This window comes from Pogona vitticeps, chromosome 5 (assembly GCF_051106095.1).
Source record: "Pogona vitticeps strain Pit_001003342236 chromosome 5, PviZW2.1, whole genome shotgun sequence".
NCBI lineage: Eukaryota > Metazoa > Chordata > Lepidosauria > Squamata > Agamidae > Pogona > Pogona vitticeps.
Window position 1 is genome coordinate 109,593,193 of NC_135787.1, and position 19,324 is coordinate 109,612,516.

Genomic DNA, 19,324 nt, shown 5'->3' on the forward strand with positions numbered 1-19,324 from the left:
GAGTGGGTGGTATCCTGCTGTCTCACAACACACATTGCTTTCAAATGTCTGAATAGGTCTGCTGTAGCCACTACCCCCGACAGTCATTTCTAGTCAGATTGTCAGAATCACAAGTCGTTTTAGTCTCTTCCATTTTATTCTCAAGCTCAAGGTCCTGAAAACCAGGGCAACCACAATTTAGATGGGAGCTCTAGATCAGTGCTTCCCAACTTTGCTCCCCAGATGTTCTTGGACTATTACTCCCAGAAATCCTGGCTAATATGGCAAATGGTGAAGACTTCTGAGAATTGTAGTCCAAGAACACCTGGGGACCCAAAGTTCGGAAGCACTGCTCTAGGTTATGGAGAAATGGGAAACAAGAGACAAGCAATCTTTTCCTTACTCTACTGTTTAATCTCCGTGTGATTTCTATGTCTACTTCTCATACCATGAGCAGTATTTTTAAGCAAGCTCTCTGCCTTTGCCAGTAATCACGACCCAGCACTTTCCGAAACACTCTGAATGGTTTACACTTAAAAATAGCAAGCTGCTGTGATCATGGCATCTGTTAACAATAGATGAGAGAGCACGTACAGCACTGCAGAGCGAAAGCATGAGCGCTTGAAAATGTAAATGCCTGTGTGAAAATACACGATAAAAAAGAGGCAAGAACAGAAATGTTAAAGTTGTAATATAGATATAGCCAGTAGACTGCTAAAAGTTGTATACACCTGGAAGAGCCTCAAGCTGTGTAGCTGAAGGTAGTACCAAATGGAAGAATTTGTAGCCTGGGATTCAAGATGACTGGGCTTCTCTCTGAAACATTCAGACTTGTCAGTGGGCATTACTGTTCATATAGCATGATTTACAGAGCTTATAAATGTTACCTTTTTGCACTACGACTCCCAGAATTCCTCAGCTGACATGGGTAGCTTGCCGTTCTGAGCAGTGCTGAAGGGCAGGTCTCATCTTCTTGCCCTGCAAAGGTAGGGACTGAGACCCAGATTGTACTTACGGGCATTTTTTGAATGTGTCCAGAGAAAGAAAAACAGAGTTTGAATTCCTGGAGCATGATGACAAGAAGATGCCCTGACTTAAACAGACTTTTTGTTTGGGTTGCCTCTGAGACTGGCCCTGCCTGCCTGCCTGCTGAAGTACAAAAGTTAGAAGTTGTCATTATTCTCAGTTGTGTGATCACATAATTTAAAAGTGGCTCAAAGTTCTAGACCAGGGCTGGGGAACTTATAACTCTCCAGATATTTTTAGACTGGTAGTCCCATCTTTCCTTTTCTTTATACCTCCTTTTTTCCCAATAGAAAGACCCAAGACGGCCCATCAGGATTAGGGCTGATGGAATTTGCAGTTTAACAGCATCCATAATATTGTATTTTTGTCTCTTAAATAAAATGTAAAATCACAATACATTAAGATATTAATACTAAAATCTGGTTGAGAACAATGTTAAAAACATCACTAGTTAAAACAAACTGAAACAAATTTCACAATAAAATATATGCGGAAGCCTCTGTTAAAAACTCCAATCCTGCTAGGTCATTCACAGATTAAACGCCAGTTTAAAACAGGAGGTTTTCATCTACCAGTGGAAGGACTGTAAAGAGAGGGCCAGTCTCTCTCTCTCTCTCTCTTTCTCTCTCTCTCTCTCTCTCTCTCTCTCTGTGTGTGTGTGTGTGTGTGTGAGAGAGAGAGAGAGAGAGAGTGTATGAGAGAGAGAGAGAGAGATTTCATAGACTGGGAACAATCACTCACCAAAAGTGCCTGCAATGGAGAGAAGGCCCTCCGCCAAATATCTCAGAGACTTGGGGGATAGGTTATGTGTAGAGTTTTGGAGTTTTACACATTATACCTACTCATTGTACATTGAAACACTCTCCAACTATTATACAGATGTTAAACTAATTGGAAAGGCAGCCTTTGAGCCTTGATATGCTGGCAGAACAAATCAATATTTTACGAGGCAAGTCTAAAAATAAAGGCAGCCCCAATAAAAATTGTAATTTTTAAACTTGGTTTTAAATCAACACGAAACTGGGCTTAGTTGTAGCAGACTGTTTTTGCTCTGAGCCGAATTTGGAGAAGTTTAGGTAAAGGGGTTTTCAAGTTATGAGGGTTTTTTTTTAAAAAAAGTAACACTGTTTCTCCTCTCATACAGAAATAGGTGACCCTAAATGTCCCCAGATTTAAAATGGACCATATAAATTGAAAAAAAAACCCCACACTGCATATCCTTGGGAGTGATTTAAAATGTGATTTTGCAGCAAGTATCCATACCTTTCCTTTAGCCTTCTCTCAAATTCTGAATGTGTTCTGTTCCATGCTTGAGTGTAAAAGAACATTGGCCCTGAAGGAACATGGCTGAGACTTCTTTTCACAATACAGAGGGCTAGATTATTTATTTATTTTATTTATTTAACTTATATGCCACCCACACTACCCAAAGGTCTCTGGGCGGCTTACAACAATTTGAATTCAACAAAAAGATTAAAAAAATTAAAATACAATTAAAAATACAATGCTCTAAAAGTTGCCCTCAGGACCCACAGTTGATACTATTTCCTTTAAAAACCTTGCAGAACAGGAGGTCAACGCCAGACGAATCTCCCTTGGGATGGCGTTCCATAGTCTGGGGGCAGCTGCCGAAAAGGTCTAGATGTGCTGTACAGCACATTACATGGGGAAGAAGCACTCCAAAATTCCTGTTAAATCCTTGGGGATTAACAGTTGAATACCTTCTAGTTGTACAGACACGTACTTGAGTGAATGTGGTTAATAAGGAATACACATTTCTTCTAGGTATTACGATTAGTTTGTGGTGCCAAGCAATAGATACCTAGAAAAACAGCCCTGATGATTGCTTTGTGTTTGGGTGGGAAGTGGTTAACTGATGAAAAAAAAGGAGTCAGCTTCTTGAACTTTCCTTTGTGTGGTGTCACACTGTGAATAATAGTGAGCACAAGAGGGTATCCTATAAACCATCTTGACTGTTGATATGGGAGTCATGAACATTCAAGTTGCCTATTGCTATGTACAGTAGTTTGGTATCTTTTTTTCTGCTGACAATGCAGGCACAATATTGTGGCGCAACATCATGCAATTTTCTGGCATTTTGAATCGTGGATAATGAAGTACAGTATCCCACATAGTATATAAACTGAAGGGTTTTTTTTTTTTTGAAGAAGTGAATAATGAAGTACAATATCCCACATAGCATATAAAATGAAGGTTGTTTTTTTTTTTTGAAGAAGTGGATACATTGTGTGTCTACCTTCTGCTTCAGTGGGATCTATGCCAGTATACTTAGATTTCCAAAATTAATTATCTTCCTCCTGCTCCTCCTCTTCCTCCTCCTCCTTCTTCGTGGTCTTTTGTCACTGCATTTGAAAGAGAACTCAGAGGCTTTCATGTTTCCAGATGAGAAACATTGTAATGGTGTCTATATACTTTAGCTGGTAGTATTAATTGCTTCAACATATTTTTTTTCTTGCTTAAAGCAGAGGATCTGAGAAGATTGATTGAAAAGGCAGAAGGAGCCCTGTCAACTTAGTGGGAGCTGAGGGGGGGGCAAGTGTGGATAGTAAAGGTGTATAAACTGGGTTAATTAGAACGGATTCAGAAAAACTGAAATAGACCATTAGGATGTTCTGAATCTGAACAGCCCTGAAGACTACAGTCGCAAAGGGTGATTCCTGCCAGGAAGCTCAGTGAAGCAACAGCCTCAAGCTGTAAATGATGGAAGACAGTCATGGCTGCATCCCAGCTACTCTGTTGGAAGACAGACCTGTCTATGTGGCCCATAGTTCGTTCTGCATCTTCTGCTGGCTCCAGGTGTGGTGGAAGTTGCCACTGTTGAAGTAAAAATTCAATCACCAACCCATCTGGCTTTTTGTCCATCCCCTCAGGCAGCAAAATCTCTTTGGTTGACCTGTCCGTGCCCCCCGCCCATCTGCCCACTGGCTTCCAGAGACATCTATCAAATCTACTGGAAACAATATTCTGGTTTAAATGGTTCCTTGACCTGATCCAACTGAGCTGTTTCTTTTGTCCTTAAGACCATGCCCAATGTAGCACAGAAGGAACTGTTTTTTGGCCAGTGATTGTGTGGTTTCTGATACATTAATTTCTCCCATCACCTTGTACACAGCAGAGTTAAACAGAAAAATATTATGACATAAAGAATAAGATATTCTGCTATGTTTCTATTACCACAGGCTGTCATAAAAATACCATGGAGATTAGAATAAATTACTCTGAATGACAGGCTTCCTGTCAGAGAGTTAAGATCTTAATTGCAGGATGAGGTCGTGTATTTGAGAAAAGACAAAGCAGAATTAAAATTAAATTCTACCTATTGCTATACCTCCAGTTATGTTATCCATGTCCCAAAGGGTAACTGCATAAATACAAGCAGAGTTGTGTCTCTCAGTGCAAAGTCTGGGGAAATTACTTTCTGAACTAAAAATGATGACAACTAGAATCCTCCAGCTACATTGTCATGATCCACATGGTCAAACCTCCAACCACTGGTCATACTGGCCAGAAATTCTGATATTTGTAGTGTAAAAAAACCTGACTTTTCTAGCTTCTGCTCACTACCTTGTGAATATTTATGCAGCACAGCAGAAAAGTAGAGACCCTGGAAATGTCAAATTTCTCCCCTTTAAAAATGCCTCCTAGAATAGAAGAAGGAAATGTTTATGCATAGGATGCTACTTCATGATGTTATGGGCATTGTTGGATAAGCATATATATACACAGCAATCTCAGTGGTACTAGAGGAAGAAAGGAGAATGGACTTTAAGCTAGAACTGAAGCTTGAATACTTAGGGAATGGTATTAGAGATTGCAACTGGAAGGAAAATATCTTCTGTGTTGCCGTACAGCCAAAACTTTTCAAAGACAACCATATTAGTTGTGACCATGTGCTTTAATTTCATTAGAAAAATAAAACCAGTCCTTCATACAAGCCCCATGCCTGTTTTTTGATTTTTTTGGTGGGGGTACTTTGGGAAGTGTGGCATACTGCATAGTTATGCATTTTATGAAACTGATGGGAAGAATGTTGGAAACAAGTTACTGTAAAATCTTGCGGCTGAGAGGAAAAAGCTTAGGAGAAAAACATCAGTCATGGAAATAACTAGCATTTTCACCTTAACAGAAGATAACTCAGGCTTAATTAATAGAAATTGTAAGCCCATGTGGACGACTATTAACCATGCGTCTGCATATGATACATGTTTTTTTTAAAAAAAAAAAATCTTGAAAAGACAGAACCATTTATTTTAACTGAAAATTCAGTCTTGAGTGCCAGATTAAGGTCCACCTGGTTTGTGTGAAATGCTTTGAGGTAACGACATCATCACATCGGCCCTATTCAAATATGCTCAGGGCAGAAGTAGTCTTTCTCTGGTTGATGAGTAATGCTCCACTTAGCCATCATATCTATACTGTGTGATGGGGTCCCCAATATTTTGGGGACCAATGGGCGTGTTCAGAACACTGTGAGAATGCCATAGGTAACACAACCGGAGGGCTGCCATAGTGGAGAAAGGATAGTCATTAAATGGCTGCTCTGGAAGGAAGGGATGTTTGAACCCAGTTCCACCAGGTAAGCTTGTTGGCAGATCACGCACATGAAAACTAGGCCCAGTGTTTTGCTTGTCATACCAGCAGCTGCATAGCAAAATGAATTAATCCATGCTTTCCAATAGGCTAATTCAGCAATTAAAAGAATTCCACTCTTTTGAAAAAAAAAAAACACAGATTGAGTTGCTGCCCTTTCTTAAGTTGGAAATAAGACAGATGCACATTTCTGGAGTTCTTCCAGTTCTTCCAGAGTGGTGAAAGCTGGAAAATCAGAAAAAAAGTGACCACCATAGGATTTTGGAAATGGCTGCAAGATACCACAGGTCTGTTAAGTATCAAGATAACTGAGCCAATTTCAGTGAAGACACCAGTTTGTATTACTTTGTAATGAGGGAGGAAGCAGTAGCTGCACCAAACACTGAGTACATTTAAGTATGTTTTGTTCAAGCTGAAATCTTCAATGTTGCGTTTTCTCATTATTAAATGTATAGACAGCAATTTGTTATTTAATTTGTTGTGCTTTTCCTTCTAATATGCTGGAAAACATTATCTGCATTAATGGCACTGCATGTAAAAATAAGGAAGTACAACGTGAGATGTACAATGACTGAGCAAAAAAAATGAGTTAAAAATATACTGTGAACAATGTAGAAAACATGTTGGAGAGTATTTCTTTTTAGTAAGTGATGAAAGAAATTGAACAAAAGAGCCACAGGAAGGTTCTTCTTTACCTTCTTCTCATCTTTCTGTCCACATAGGACAAAATAGTCTGGCTTAGGACCTGCAGTCCTTCAGTTTTACCACTTTGAGTTACCTAAAGGTGTCTGCCCTCTTATGTGGTTCAGTCTGTTTTTTCACCCTCACACTAACTAAGCCTGAGCCTCCCACAAAGAATATCTGTGTGGTACCTCTTTTTCCCTCTTTCAGATGTCCATCCCAAACCAGCCTTTTCTGTGAAGCCTTTGGCTTAATCTCTTCAACATTATTCATTTCTAACATTCATCTCTGAACTACAAGTGTAGCAAAACAAATCTTAACTTCATGTCAACTTGAAAATATGTCTCTATTGGAGGGGAGCGGCTTTTCACATAGTTTGAATGATTCCTGGAATAACCATCAGGAGAAGACCATCTTTGCTTTGCCAGTGTCTGCTTGTTCCTCTCCAGAATTGAACCCATGTCCTTTGTGTGCAGGATATTGCATTTTCTCAGTGTGGGTTTTAAAACAAATTCTAGCTATCAGAGATGGTCATGAACTGAACTACAAACCAAAAAAATCTGCAAGCCGTTTGCTGAAATGAAGCAAAATGCCAAACTTTTTTTTTGTGCTGCTTGGGGCTTGTTTTGTTTTGGCAAAGTGGATGCCCGCTGCCCTCTTCCTGATGCCCCCATCACCTACCCCACCTACCCTTCCTTTGTGGGAACTGGGCCTACTGTCTCTGAAGATGATTGCAACAGAGGAGGAAGAGAAGGAGGTGGCAGGACCAGGTAGGAGGGTGATGGAGACAGTGGGAAGGGGGCAGGTGGGTGGCCGAGTGGGTGGAGGCATTAGGTCACCACCCTCGTGGCATGAGCAGGAAAAATGAACCACGAGCCGGTTCTTTTTTCTAGGGTTTGGGTGTGTGTGTGTGTGTGTGTGTGTGATGGTTTGTGGGTAGCCACAAACCACACTGATTCATCGTTTTACTGGTTTGTGCCCATCTCTAATAGATATCTTTACCAGGTGCAAGGATCCGTCAGAAAACTTTTTATTTTAATACATGCTCCTATTCCTCTTATATGTATACCTATATCCTTCCATAAAAATACTTGGAACCAAAAGCCTAAGTTACTCTTGCAAGTTCAGGAAGAGCTGTATCACTCACACACGTAGCCATGAGTCTACATTGCAAGGTTGGAAGTAGAAGTAAGAGGAAAAGTACCGAAGGGAAACTTGCCTTGACACAGCAGAGGGGTTGATGAAATGATCCTACCTCTCAAATTAATTCCCCGTCCTTTCAGTGTAGTCTTCTTGATAAGGGATGGTGAGATAAGTGGTAGTAGGAGTAGTTGGTCATTTATGAAGGCATCTCCTCTTAGTCTGCTCTGCCTAACAAGGAAGGTGGAGTGTGCCAGGTGGTGATGATTCATCCTTACATGATCCTTTTTTCTTGTCCCATTTCTCGCCAGCCTCTTTCCTTTTTTATTCTTTCTTTTTCTCCTCCACTTTTGTCATTTCCATCTGCAGTTGTCTTTCAGATGGAACTCTTTCTTTGGTTTCTATCCTAGTACTGCATCCCCCCCCCGCCCGACTTTGTTTTACAAATGAAGTGTTGACTAGAAGCCAATCACAGCTGGGATGGGGTGGGGATGCTGCTCTGGAGACCATTTTTAGTATGCTAGAGGCTAGCATCAATGTTCTGGATGCTGGCCAGTTGTAATACTAAAGAAGTGACTGTGGCTGCTTCACACTCTGTTGGGTTTTTTAACTTGAAAATTATTTGCAGCACTGGCTGTCAGATTGCAACCTGATGGGTCTCTGAAATGTCTTTTCTTGACAATAATGTTGCCCCCCTCCCCCATTTAGACTACAGAAGCAGAATACTGTACCACACTCCTGGAGACAGATGAGAACCTAAAGAACTGCAGAATTCTCATTGCAGACTTGCAAGAACTGAGAAACCAGAATATGTTTTCCTCCTGCCAGCTGGGCCCAGCCATCGAAAAGCTTTGGGAGTTAAAGAACAACGTCTTGATAACTCAAAAAAAGTAAGAAGCAGCTTTTCATGTCTTGTCTCTGAGTTGCAGAGTTCATTCATCCCCCAGCATCTCTGGTTTAGGCATTCATCGTTTGGACTTAAAAAACAGGGTACAGCTCCACATAACTGGGGAAGTATGCACAAATACACCAAGCAGGTGGGGGATCCAAACCTTGGCAAATTGCACGTGTTCAGAATATGCCATCCAGATATCACTGACTTAGGACCAAAGGGAAATGTCTGTTATAGTCCTGGGTAAATGTATGAAGAATGTCTTAGAAGAATGTATGAAGCCTCCCAATTCAAGCACTGTTAAAATAAACTCATTACTGTAGATTGTTTTGTTTTAGTGAATTTTCAGTGATCAGAAAGCAGTACTGCAAATTCTCTTTTTGGTCAGTTTCTTAGGTGCAACAAGTTTTCTTTGGGTTTGATATCCGAAATTGGGCAGACCTGGGATGGCAAATCAGTCTATTTTCTGGTGTGTGTTAATTCTATGCCCTTTTATTAAATGGTCTATTCTGTAATGATTTTTCACTGATCTGCAATATCTAAAAATACATAAAAATGCACAATGTGTTGAACATTTTCCCTGATAATCAGAAACTTAGTATGATTCTTTAAAGAAATTCTGTATGTACTTTATTTCCAACATATATCTATCATTAGGCATTGTTGGTTGATATACACCTTTATATGTGCATTTTTATTTTAATAAATGGGTTCGAGAGCCATATCACAGAATTCAGAGGAGTGAAAACTGCAGGATAGCTGTGTTATTGTACTTGAAGGCTGTAGTCACGCTGGCAATTTGAATCAGTTTCTGTTCAAACTTTTTAGGTTCAGGCTCAAGTCACATGGTATTCAAACAGGCGGCTGTGTTCACATGCACTGAATAGAAATCAATTTATTTATGGTGATTTAAACTGGTTTAGTTGCCTACACTGATGAAATCGACTCATTTCCTTTCTGTTTTAAGAGCATGCTGTTCTTAAAAATTTTGATTTTATTCCTGCCCCCCCCAAAGTAAATGATAAATTGAGAGTAGGAGGTGCCACCTGTTGTCATTATACTCTAGAAACACTGGGGAGGCAAATCTAGCTGATTAATAATAATTTAAAAATGAGAATTGGCATTGGGGAGAGTCTTCCAGCTGCTTTACAGGGTGATGCTCCTGGCATGTGGACACTCTTCTGTGTCCAGGTGGCCACACTCTGTGCCCACTGGCCTTCTACTGCTCTGCCAGCTCCTTCATTAGCCAAATTGAGAAAATGGGGTAGGTGATTGCAATGCTTGAACATATTGACAAAGTGATGCAGTGGTAAATATTTAAAGAAATAATTTTTAAAAAATTTAAAAGGAAAAACAATGGTGCCCCTGCCACCCCTAATCTACATACACACAAAATAAAACAACGACAGTGTTCATGTCCACAAAACAACATTGAATTGAATCAGTTTTAGAAATGAGGTATTTTGAAAAGTTTCTCCCAGCCAGTTGAAAAAAAATCACTTTGCAGCCCATATAAATCGATTTCACCCTAGCATCATGTGAATGATAAAATCTTAGTCAATCTGGTATGCTAGAGGCTAGCATCAATGTTCAATTGTTAGTTTAAGTCAATTTAAATGATGCTTAAATGTGGTTCTTACCAGTGCGGCTGCAGCCTTAGTGTGAGGATGATAAATTAGGTTGGTTCACTTCAAAATGTGGATGAAATGAAATCCTTGTACATTCCCTGTTTACCTTGAATGTTACCCCCCCTCCACTCCCGCCTCCCTTATCCCACCATTACCAAAATCTGAAATGGCAGCCCTGGAGATTTCTTCCTTTGGTCCATTTGTGTGGTTTAATTGAGTTCTGTTTAAGCTGAGGAGCACAAAAGGTTGCTCGGCAAGAGGAGTTTAGTATCAGTTGTTTTGCACCTGTTGTTTTATACTTCATCTTAGAAACCAAAGAAATCCTGAATGATAAGCTGTGCTAATTTAGAACTGCAGTACATAGTGTTTTTTTTTCCAGTGTGGTAAATTCAGCTTCTCTTCCCGTTGCTAATTCAACAATGTAATTTTAATCTATATTTAATCATGAAGCACTAATTAGTTTTTAACATGATTGGTTGGGGCTAAGGTTCACGAGGAGATTATATCTTTTCAAATTATAGTCTACTGTAAAGCAAACTCTAGGTTTCATCTTGGGTATATTTAAGGTTTCTCTGTAGCAGTCTTTTAATCAAAATCCAGTGGTGCTATGAACAGGTGCTAAGTCTGTGTTTACAGAATAAATTGTTTTCTAACTTTACATCAAATTGTGTCTCCAGTAAAAGTCACATGATAGGTCTTTCACCTGCATACATGCATCCTTTTCCATACATAAAAAGAAGTATCTGTTAAATGCCATAATGCAAAGCTCTAGTCAATAATGTCAATAATGTCCTGTGGTGAAATGATTACTGTCTGCAGAGGTTCTAATCCCTTTCAAAACAAGTTGAATCTTCTTTCTCAGTGTCATCTTCCTTTGATCAAGAAAATCTCTGTCTTGTCTGTATTTAGCTTCAGTTTTTAAGTCCTCATCCACCTCAGATGCCAAATCAAAGCATCAATAGCTTCCTTGAAAGTAGCTGAAAATGAGAAATGGAGCTGTGTGTAAGATATATTGCTTACTTTTAGATATGGAGAGGCACATCCACTGCTTCTGTAATTCCCAGAATCCCCCAGTCACCATGGGAGAGGCCATGTTGGTGAGGACATTCTGAGATATATAGTCTAAAAAAGTGACCTCCAAATGATCATTCTGGTTTACACCAAAAATATATTTATACAGCAGCAGTTACAAGAGAGCAGTTTAAGGCATATTTTAAAAGTGGGTTAATAATCCAGTATACTGCCTTTCCAGCAATCCTATTTTATCAGTGCCTTATTTTTGATTCCTTATTTTATTCCTTCTGCTTTGTCATATCACTGAATTAATGGTGCAATAATGCCTGCATAAAATAAGCCCTTGAGCACAAAATAATTATTAAAAGAATGTATAACCATAGCGGGACAGGATGGTAATTGTTCTTTGGGTGAATGCTGACTGCAATCTTTTGTGTATGCTACACACTCCTAATTGTCACCCATAGAATTTAATTGACAGGACCTAAACTATAGCAAGGTTCAAGGCGAAACAGTCTGTAGTTTATAGATCATATGGTCTGTTCTGTGATGTGCTGTGAACAGAAATACTGTAACTAGACTGAATGGCAAAATATATAGGGACCAAATAGTTCCTGGTGACTGGATACAAAATAAAATCGTATCCAAATGGAATTTTATTTACTAATTAATTGTTTGTTTCATTTTGATATCACCCATTTGGCCAAGGGCCACTCTGGGCAGTTTACAACAAAAACACACAGCAGCATAATTAAAATACCAATTTAACAGGACAGAATTTTTTTTTAAAAAATGATAAAATACAAATAAACAATACAATCAGAAAGCATTTACTGACAGATATATGACAAAATCATTAGAGAAACTGTTTTGGGAGGTGGTTTTACACACACACACACACACACACACACACACACACACACACACACACACACACACACACACACACACACACACACACACACACACACACACACACACACACACACACACACACACACACACACGAGAGTCAGTTCTTTGAAAAACATTTCCAAAGAGTTTGAGTGGAGTGACTGTCCCTAATATAGCAATAGCTCCCAAAGCCCAAGAGTGGAAATGGGTAAAATGCAGCCTTCCAGGTGTTGCAATGCCCACCAGTCTTGGTTGGTACTACCTGTAGAGAGCGATGTTGTCAGATGCACCCAACAGCATCTCAAGGACCATACTTTGCCCATCTTGCCTAAGAAGAAGGAAATGGTCCTATATTAGAACTCAGGAACTGGTGGTGGTGGTGGGTTCAAATCGCTCACTTAGCTGTTACTGTCTGGTCCACTAGTTGATAACTCTAATGATCTCTTCACACATGATATTTAATGTTCATCAATGTGTAAGAGGGATATGACAGATTTATAAAGAAAACTATGTGCAAGCTACATTTACAGTTGTATAACCCACGCGGGGCATGGTGTTAGAAGGATTTAGTAGTAGTCTGCTTCGTTTCGTTTAGTCGTGTCTGACTCTTCGTGACCCCATGGACCAGAGCACGCCAGGCCCTCCTATCTTCCACTGCCTCCCGGAGCTGGGTCAAATTCATGTTGGTTGCTGTCCAGCCATCTCATCCTCGGTCGTACCCTTCTCCTCTTGCCGCACACTTTCCCAACATCAAGGTTTTTTCCAAGGAGTCTCCTCTTCTCATGAGATGGCCAAAGTACTGGAGCCTCAGCTTCAGGATCTGTCCTTCCAGTGAGCACTCAGGGTTGATTTCCTTTAGAATTGATAGGTTTGTTCTCCTTGCAGTCCAGGGGATTCTCAAGAGCCTCCTCCAGCACCACAATTCAAAGGCATCAATTCTTTGGTGATCTGCTTTCTTTATGGTCCAGAGTAGTCTGCTTGGGATAATGTAAACCTCTTGCTTTTGTAACCTTCCTCCTTTTTCTCAGTGTTGCCTTCTAGGAAAACTTTTTGGTAGCCAGTGCTTTTAATTTTGTGTTTAGGAGGACAGAATTCTTTCCGACTTTCAGTGATCCACAATCTAGACATCTGAAAAAAGTTGCAGCAAATAGAAAGTTTTGATCTATTTTTGCATATGTTTGCAGTGGCATGAGTTCATCACGATGGTGGTGCTTCTATGATTTGATTAAATATAGTATTTACCCGGATTATTACATGATAATTTTGCTCAATTTATTGCAGGAAATGGATTGCATAGCCCATTATATCAACAAGCAAGCCCAAAGTAATTGCTACAACACGATATGGTTATTTGTACAGTGGGTCTGTTATCACTCTGAAGTCGATCTTGCAAGGCACAAATTGCATGTTTAGCTGAGTCAGCACGAAAATGAAGAAAGGGAAGTGCCAGAAGGAGCATTACCTTGCTGTAGAAAATCTGGCAGCTCCCCCCCATTTTAAAGCAACGTCATCAAATTTTGAAAGTTGGTGCAGAAGATGATAAAACCTTACAGTTGTTTACATGAAAGACAGCAAAAGTATATTTACATTGACCTCAGTTGGATGGGAAAAATGAAAGTGAAATGGTGCAAATATCCAATATTTTGAGGTCACAGTGCTTTTCAGGGGATATGAATTTGTTTTCTATCTTAGGGCCATACCAGAAATTTTCATTTGTGGTCAGTTAGCTCTCTCTCTGTGTGTGTGTGTGTGTGTGTGTGTGTGTGTGTGTGTGTGTGTGTGTGTGTGTGTGTGTGTGAGAGAGAGAGAGAGAGAGAGAGAGAGAGAGAGAGAGAGAGAGAGAGAGAGAGAGAGAGAGAGATTTGAACAAGGGAAATGAGTCTGTGGGTATGGAGGGAGAATTACTCAAGCCCCCAACCCAATGTATTCCATCATGGTTACATTTGTCTTTAACAAAAACTCCAGGAGGCTTGCCAGTAGATCTTCCTTTCTCAAAGGAACTAATAGATTCTGAGAAAATGAATGTGGGCTTCAAGGGCATTGGGATGAATTATTTGTCAAATCATATTTATTGTTTCCACTTGTATAGTTTACTATCTGTATTTTTTTAAATTACTTTAGCTAGGAGCTCCCTAACTGTGTGCCACAGTACTAGCTTCTCTTTCTTTATCATAGTGGTGCCTTTTAGTCCCATCCATCCTCATCATTCACAGCTTTCTGCTCCTGAACTGAGTGCATGTTTTTGACATAGTTTAGTCTCTCTCTCTCTCTCTCTCTCTCTCTCTCTCTCTCTCTCTCTCTCTCTCTCTCTGTGTGTGTGTGTGTGTATGTGTGTAATTATGGGTCAATCAGACTTTTGAGCAGGTTCTAGTGTGATATCTCTGAATGATTGGACCACTGTATAATGTAGTGATATAGGCCAGTGTTTTTCCAATAGTGGGACATGTTCCCCTAGTGTGTGCGCGTGGGTGCATGCGTATAAACATAGAATAAGTCAAGGTGAGGCATGGTTTTCTATTTTAAAAAATTCATTTAAAAAATGCAGACTCCCTCCATCCCCATCCATGTCCTTCTGCAGGTACAATGTACCACCTCCTACTAACCCATCTGCCACAGACTAGCCATCTGTGACCTTCTGAGATGCTAGCAGTAACTTTGAACTCTCCTATAGATGTTCCTAAGCCCTTGTTCCCTTTGCCCATCACTTTACCATAAATAGCAAATATAACACCATATTTATACGTACAGTATATCACAGAAGTGAGTACATCCCCTCACATTTCATAAATATTTTAGTATATCTTTTCATGTGACAACACTGAAGAAATGACACTTGGCTACAACGTAAAGCAGTGAGTATACAGCTTGTATAACAGTGTAAATGTGCTGTCCCCTCAAAATAACACAACACACGGCCATTAATGTTTAACCCGCTGGCAACAAAAGTGAGTACACCCTTAAGTGACGATGTCCAAATTGGGCAAAAAGAGTCAATATTTCGTGTGGCCATCATTATTTTCCAGCACTGACTTAACCCTCTTGGTCATAGAGTTCACCAGAGCTTCACAGGTTGCCACTGGAGTCCTCTTCCACTTCTCCATGATGACATCACAGAGCTGGTGGACATTAGACACCTTGTGTACCTCTACCTTCCATTTCAGGATGCCCCACAGATGCTCAAAAGGGTCTGGAGACATGCTTGGCCAGTCCATCACCTTTACCCTCAACTTCTTTAGCAAGGTAGTGGTTGTTTTGGAGCTGTGTTTGGGGTTGTTATGTTGGAATACTGCCCTACGGCCGAGTGTCTGAAGGGAGGGGATCATGCTCTGCTTCAGTATGTCACAGTACATGTTGGCATTCATGGTTCCCTCAATGAACTGTAGCTCCCCAGTGCCGGCAGCACTCATGCAGCCCCAGACCATGACACCCCCACCACCATGCTTGACTGTAGGCATGACACACTTGTCTTTGTACTCTTCACCTGGTTACTGCCACACATGCTTGGCACCATCTGAACCAAATAAGTTTATCTTGGTCTCACTGGACCACTGGACATGGTTCCAGAAATCCATGTTCTTAGTCTGCTTCTCTGCAGCAAACCGTATGTGGGCTTTTTTGTGCATCATCTTTAGAAGAGGCTTCCTTCTGGGACGACAGCCCTGGAGACCAATTTAATGCAGTGTGTGGCGTATGGTCAGAGAACTGACAGGCTGACTCCCCCACCCCTTCAACCTCTGCAGTAATGCTGGCAGCACTCCTACGTATATTTCCCAAAGCCAACCTCTGAATATGATGCCGAGCACTGACACTCAACTTCTACACTGTTATACAAGCTGTATACTCACTGCTTTACATTGTAGCCAAGTGTCATTTCTTCAGTGTTGTCACATGAAAATATGTACTAAAATATTTATGAAATGTGAGGAGGTGATATACCATATGTATATCCTTCTCAAAAAAGAGTTGGCTTTTTGTTCTCCTGTCACAAGAGGATTCAGGTTCTCTGACAAAATGGTGGGTGGCATGAGACATATGACAACAAAGCCTGAGAATGTGGTGGCCTGGCTCACAACAGCACATGTGCTCTCAACAAGTGTTTCCCTATATGTGCTCTGTTAAATCTATCTGGGGAGCAGGATTCCAACAATTGGTTTCAAAAACGACTGCTGTAGTAAGCTGGAGGGTTAGACATACCCATAACTTGGTACATTGAGCTAGCAGGGCAGGATGTTATTGACTTGCTACAGTGGTGGAATGTGTAGAGTAGGGGAATGGGAGACTGATGGGAGAGGTGGCCTTTGCCTGCCTGCCTGCCTGCCTCAGGCAGTGGCTCATGTCAGGGCTGCTTCTGTGATGCAACTATTAAAGATGAGGGAGCCCTGTCTCCTTTTTTGACTGTCATCCCAAAGGTTATGGCTGCTTAAGATGCATGACTCATCCCAGCTGCCTTGAACTATAAAACAATAGATTGCTGTTTTGTTTCCTAAGCTGGACAGACAACAAAGTTCTCCAGTATTCATTTTAAAACTTCCATAACATTTGCTAATACATCTTGGCTTATGCTTCTGATTTTGTTTGAATGATTTTTGTTTAGCTTTTAAATTCTAAATATAGACACACAAAAAATTAAATAAAGGGAAACAGGAGGAAGCAATGTTAAAAGCACATAAAAGCTCTTCTCTGCGTGGAAATGAAAAGAGTCATGAAATGTTTCCTTCAGGCACCTCTGTTTTAGTTAATGGCATGGGACTCCCAGGATGTTTAGAGAGGTGTTGGAGTATACAGTCTCATCATAGCCTGAGGCACTGCCACACGGGCTCATCCATCCATGTTTGCAAAGAAGACAAGATGCCTTTTTGTTTACTTCCCCTCATGAGCATGCTCTCACTGCAGAATGGAAATGTTTGGAGAATTCCTATTCATTTCAAATTGTTTAACCCCCACCCTGGCCAGTGTCTTAATTCCCTTGTGGGTTGCTGAACTCTTTGTTTTATTCTGTTTAGTTGATTTGTTGTTTTATTTGAAACATTTACTTTTAAAACTTCCAAAAAGTTTTTAAATTATTTGAAGTTTTAATTTTAAAAATTTGTTTACTTTTAAAACAGTTTTCCAGTGCCTAAGAAGAGCTCAGTGTTAATAACATAGTATAGCAAGACTGAGCAATATACCGCTAGATAGCAGAAATGAAAATTAAGGGCTTGCAATCAAAAGGATAGAAAGATAAACAAGTTAATGCCTTCAGTCATATATTTAAACGGTTCAAGTATCAAATGCCATTTTAGAGGGAATTTCTGCAACCAGCATACTGTCTCAAAACAGTACTTGTCTCCTCATCACATATCTTTTGATAGTGGATGTGGCATTCACCCTCGTGCCCCTTGCCTGACCCTCCAAACACAGAGCACATGAAGGCAAACCAATACCCCTTTTTACCCACTGCCACCAGTTGACCACTAAATCAACATTAATTATGGAAGGATGAAGATGCAGATCCAAATTTCACTGTCTTTTAAATAAAATGTTTTTATTTATTTATTTTATTTTATTTATTATTAGACTTATTATCCCACCCCTCTAGACAACGTCTACTCGGGACGGCTTACATGAATAAAAACAGAACAATATAAACAATATAAAATCATCTAAAACACAATTTTAACACCTATTTCTAAGCAGTATATAACCAAGATGGCATAACTCAAGCAAGAAGGATAGGGATCAATTAACTGACTGGAGGGAAGGCCTGCCTGAAGAGCCAAGTTTTTATTGATTACAGATCTCTGAATATTAATCACAGGTAGCTTCTATTATCATCAATCACAACCTTCTATTTGTTATTACAGTTCCTATTCACTTTTCACTCTAATCACACCTCAAATCTCCCAAATACCACACTCTATCTCCTTCTCCACCCTCTCACTCTCCCTGACTGACCCCTTTCACTCTCTGACTCTGCCTCTTTATTACATTTCTCTTGGCTCCGCCTCCCAGCAATATTAGCCTACAATATGAATATTCATAACTATTTAGCATAAAAAAGGTGAATGCTACAGTGGAAGATATTACAGGCTTCCAAAGTTGATCTCCATGTACAATCAGGTTGATATTGGAGATTTTTTTCCCAGTGATCTTTCTAGTCTTGAGCCATTTATGTTCCCCCCCCCCTTTAAGCAAGCCTCAGAAGCTTGAGCTGAGCCTGGATATGAATCAGGAGCCATTGCAGTTGATGCAAGACTAGTATCACATAGTCTATAAAAAGTACAGAAGAAAGCAACCTTGACTTCTAATTCAAACTTTACACAGGATTTGATAACAGGTTTACTGAATAAAGTTTAAGCCAAACTCTAAGAAGGACCGCTGAGGAAGCTGGGAGTGTTTAGGCTGGAGAAGAAAAGACAGAGTGGTTGATATGATTGCTGTTTTCTAATGTGTGAGGGTTTGCCAGACAGAAGATGAAACAAGCTTCTCTTATATGGCTCTGGGTTAAAGGATCTGAACTAATGGATTTATTTTACAAGGAAAGAGATTTCAACGAAGCATCAGGAAGAACATCCTGAGATTAGTGCTCTGGCAATGGAATGAACTACCTTGGAAGGTGATGGACCCTCCTTCATCGGAGGATTTTCAAGAAATGTTGGCTGGCCATCTATCAGAGGTAGATGTGGAATGGATTTTCTGATATGGTAGGGGTTGAATTTGATGAAACTTAAGGTCCCCTACAGCTCTCCAGTTCTGTGATACATTGCTCCTTGGTTGGGCTCTAAATAGAGGCCTGTGGCAGTGCTCCTCCTAATCTAAAGGAAAAAGGAAGAGGAGAAACTTGGAACCAAGTACTGTATCTGCATAAGTAGGTGCTACACAGTTAATTCACTGACCTGAATAAAAAGAAAGTCCACAAACTGCAGTAAAGTCTATCTGGTATAATTTCACCACAAAGCTCTTTGGAGTAAGATTCAGCCAGAATCTGAGGCCATTGTATCTAAAATCAGACACAGTTTGAATGTTGGCCGTGCTGCATCCCCTATTATGGGGGGATAAAGGAGTTCTTCCCTTCTTTTTGTGCAATGCCAAACTTTGCTTTTTTGAGGATTCCCAGTGTGGTGTAGTGGACAGAGTGATGGACTAGGGCTCTGGAGAACATGATTCAAATCCCCGTTCAGCTAGGAAAACTGACTTGGGGGAGTGGAACTGGTAAAACCACTCCTTAAATAGCACATTTATCTTGAAAGCTCTATTAGGGTCACTATAAATTCCAAATTGATAGCACAAAACACACAGCAAACTTTGCTTTAGCATTATGTCCAGGCCATCAGTTATTTATTTCTCCTCCTTAACTCCTCTTAGGTATGAAGAAGAATTTTTCCAGCTCTTGAAGCTACAAGAGGAGGTAGAACAACTTGAATGCCAAAAGAAATCTCAGAATCAGATTTATTTACAGGTCAGAAAAATAATAACCGTA

At 40.2% G+C, this 19,324-nt stretch overlaps 1 protein-coding gene across 4 annotated transcripts in view; it reads left to right on the plus strand.

Moving 5' to 3' along the window:
• Positions 1–19,324, plus strand: part of LMNTD1 (lamin tail domain containing 1) — a 262,693-nt gene that overhangs the window by 7,422 nt on the left and 235,947 nt on the right. For 3 of the 4 annotated variants that reach the window (XM_020797811.3, XM_020797812.3, XM_073000777.2), the window contains exons 2-3: positions 8,146–8,327; positions 19,210–19,303. The exons of the other annotated variant lie outside the window; for it this stretch is intronic. In XM_020797811.3, coding sequence (XP_020653470.3) covers positions 8,248–8,327; positions 19,210–19,303 — 174 coding nt within the window. In that variant the 5' untranslated portion in view covers positions 8,146–8,247. The remainder of the gene's footprint in view (positions 1–8,145; positions 8,328–19,209; positions 19,304–19,324) is intronic. 4 annotated transcript variants of the gene reach the window in all.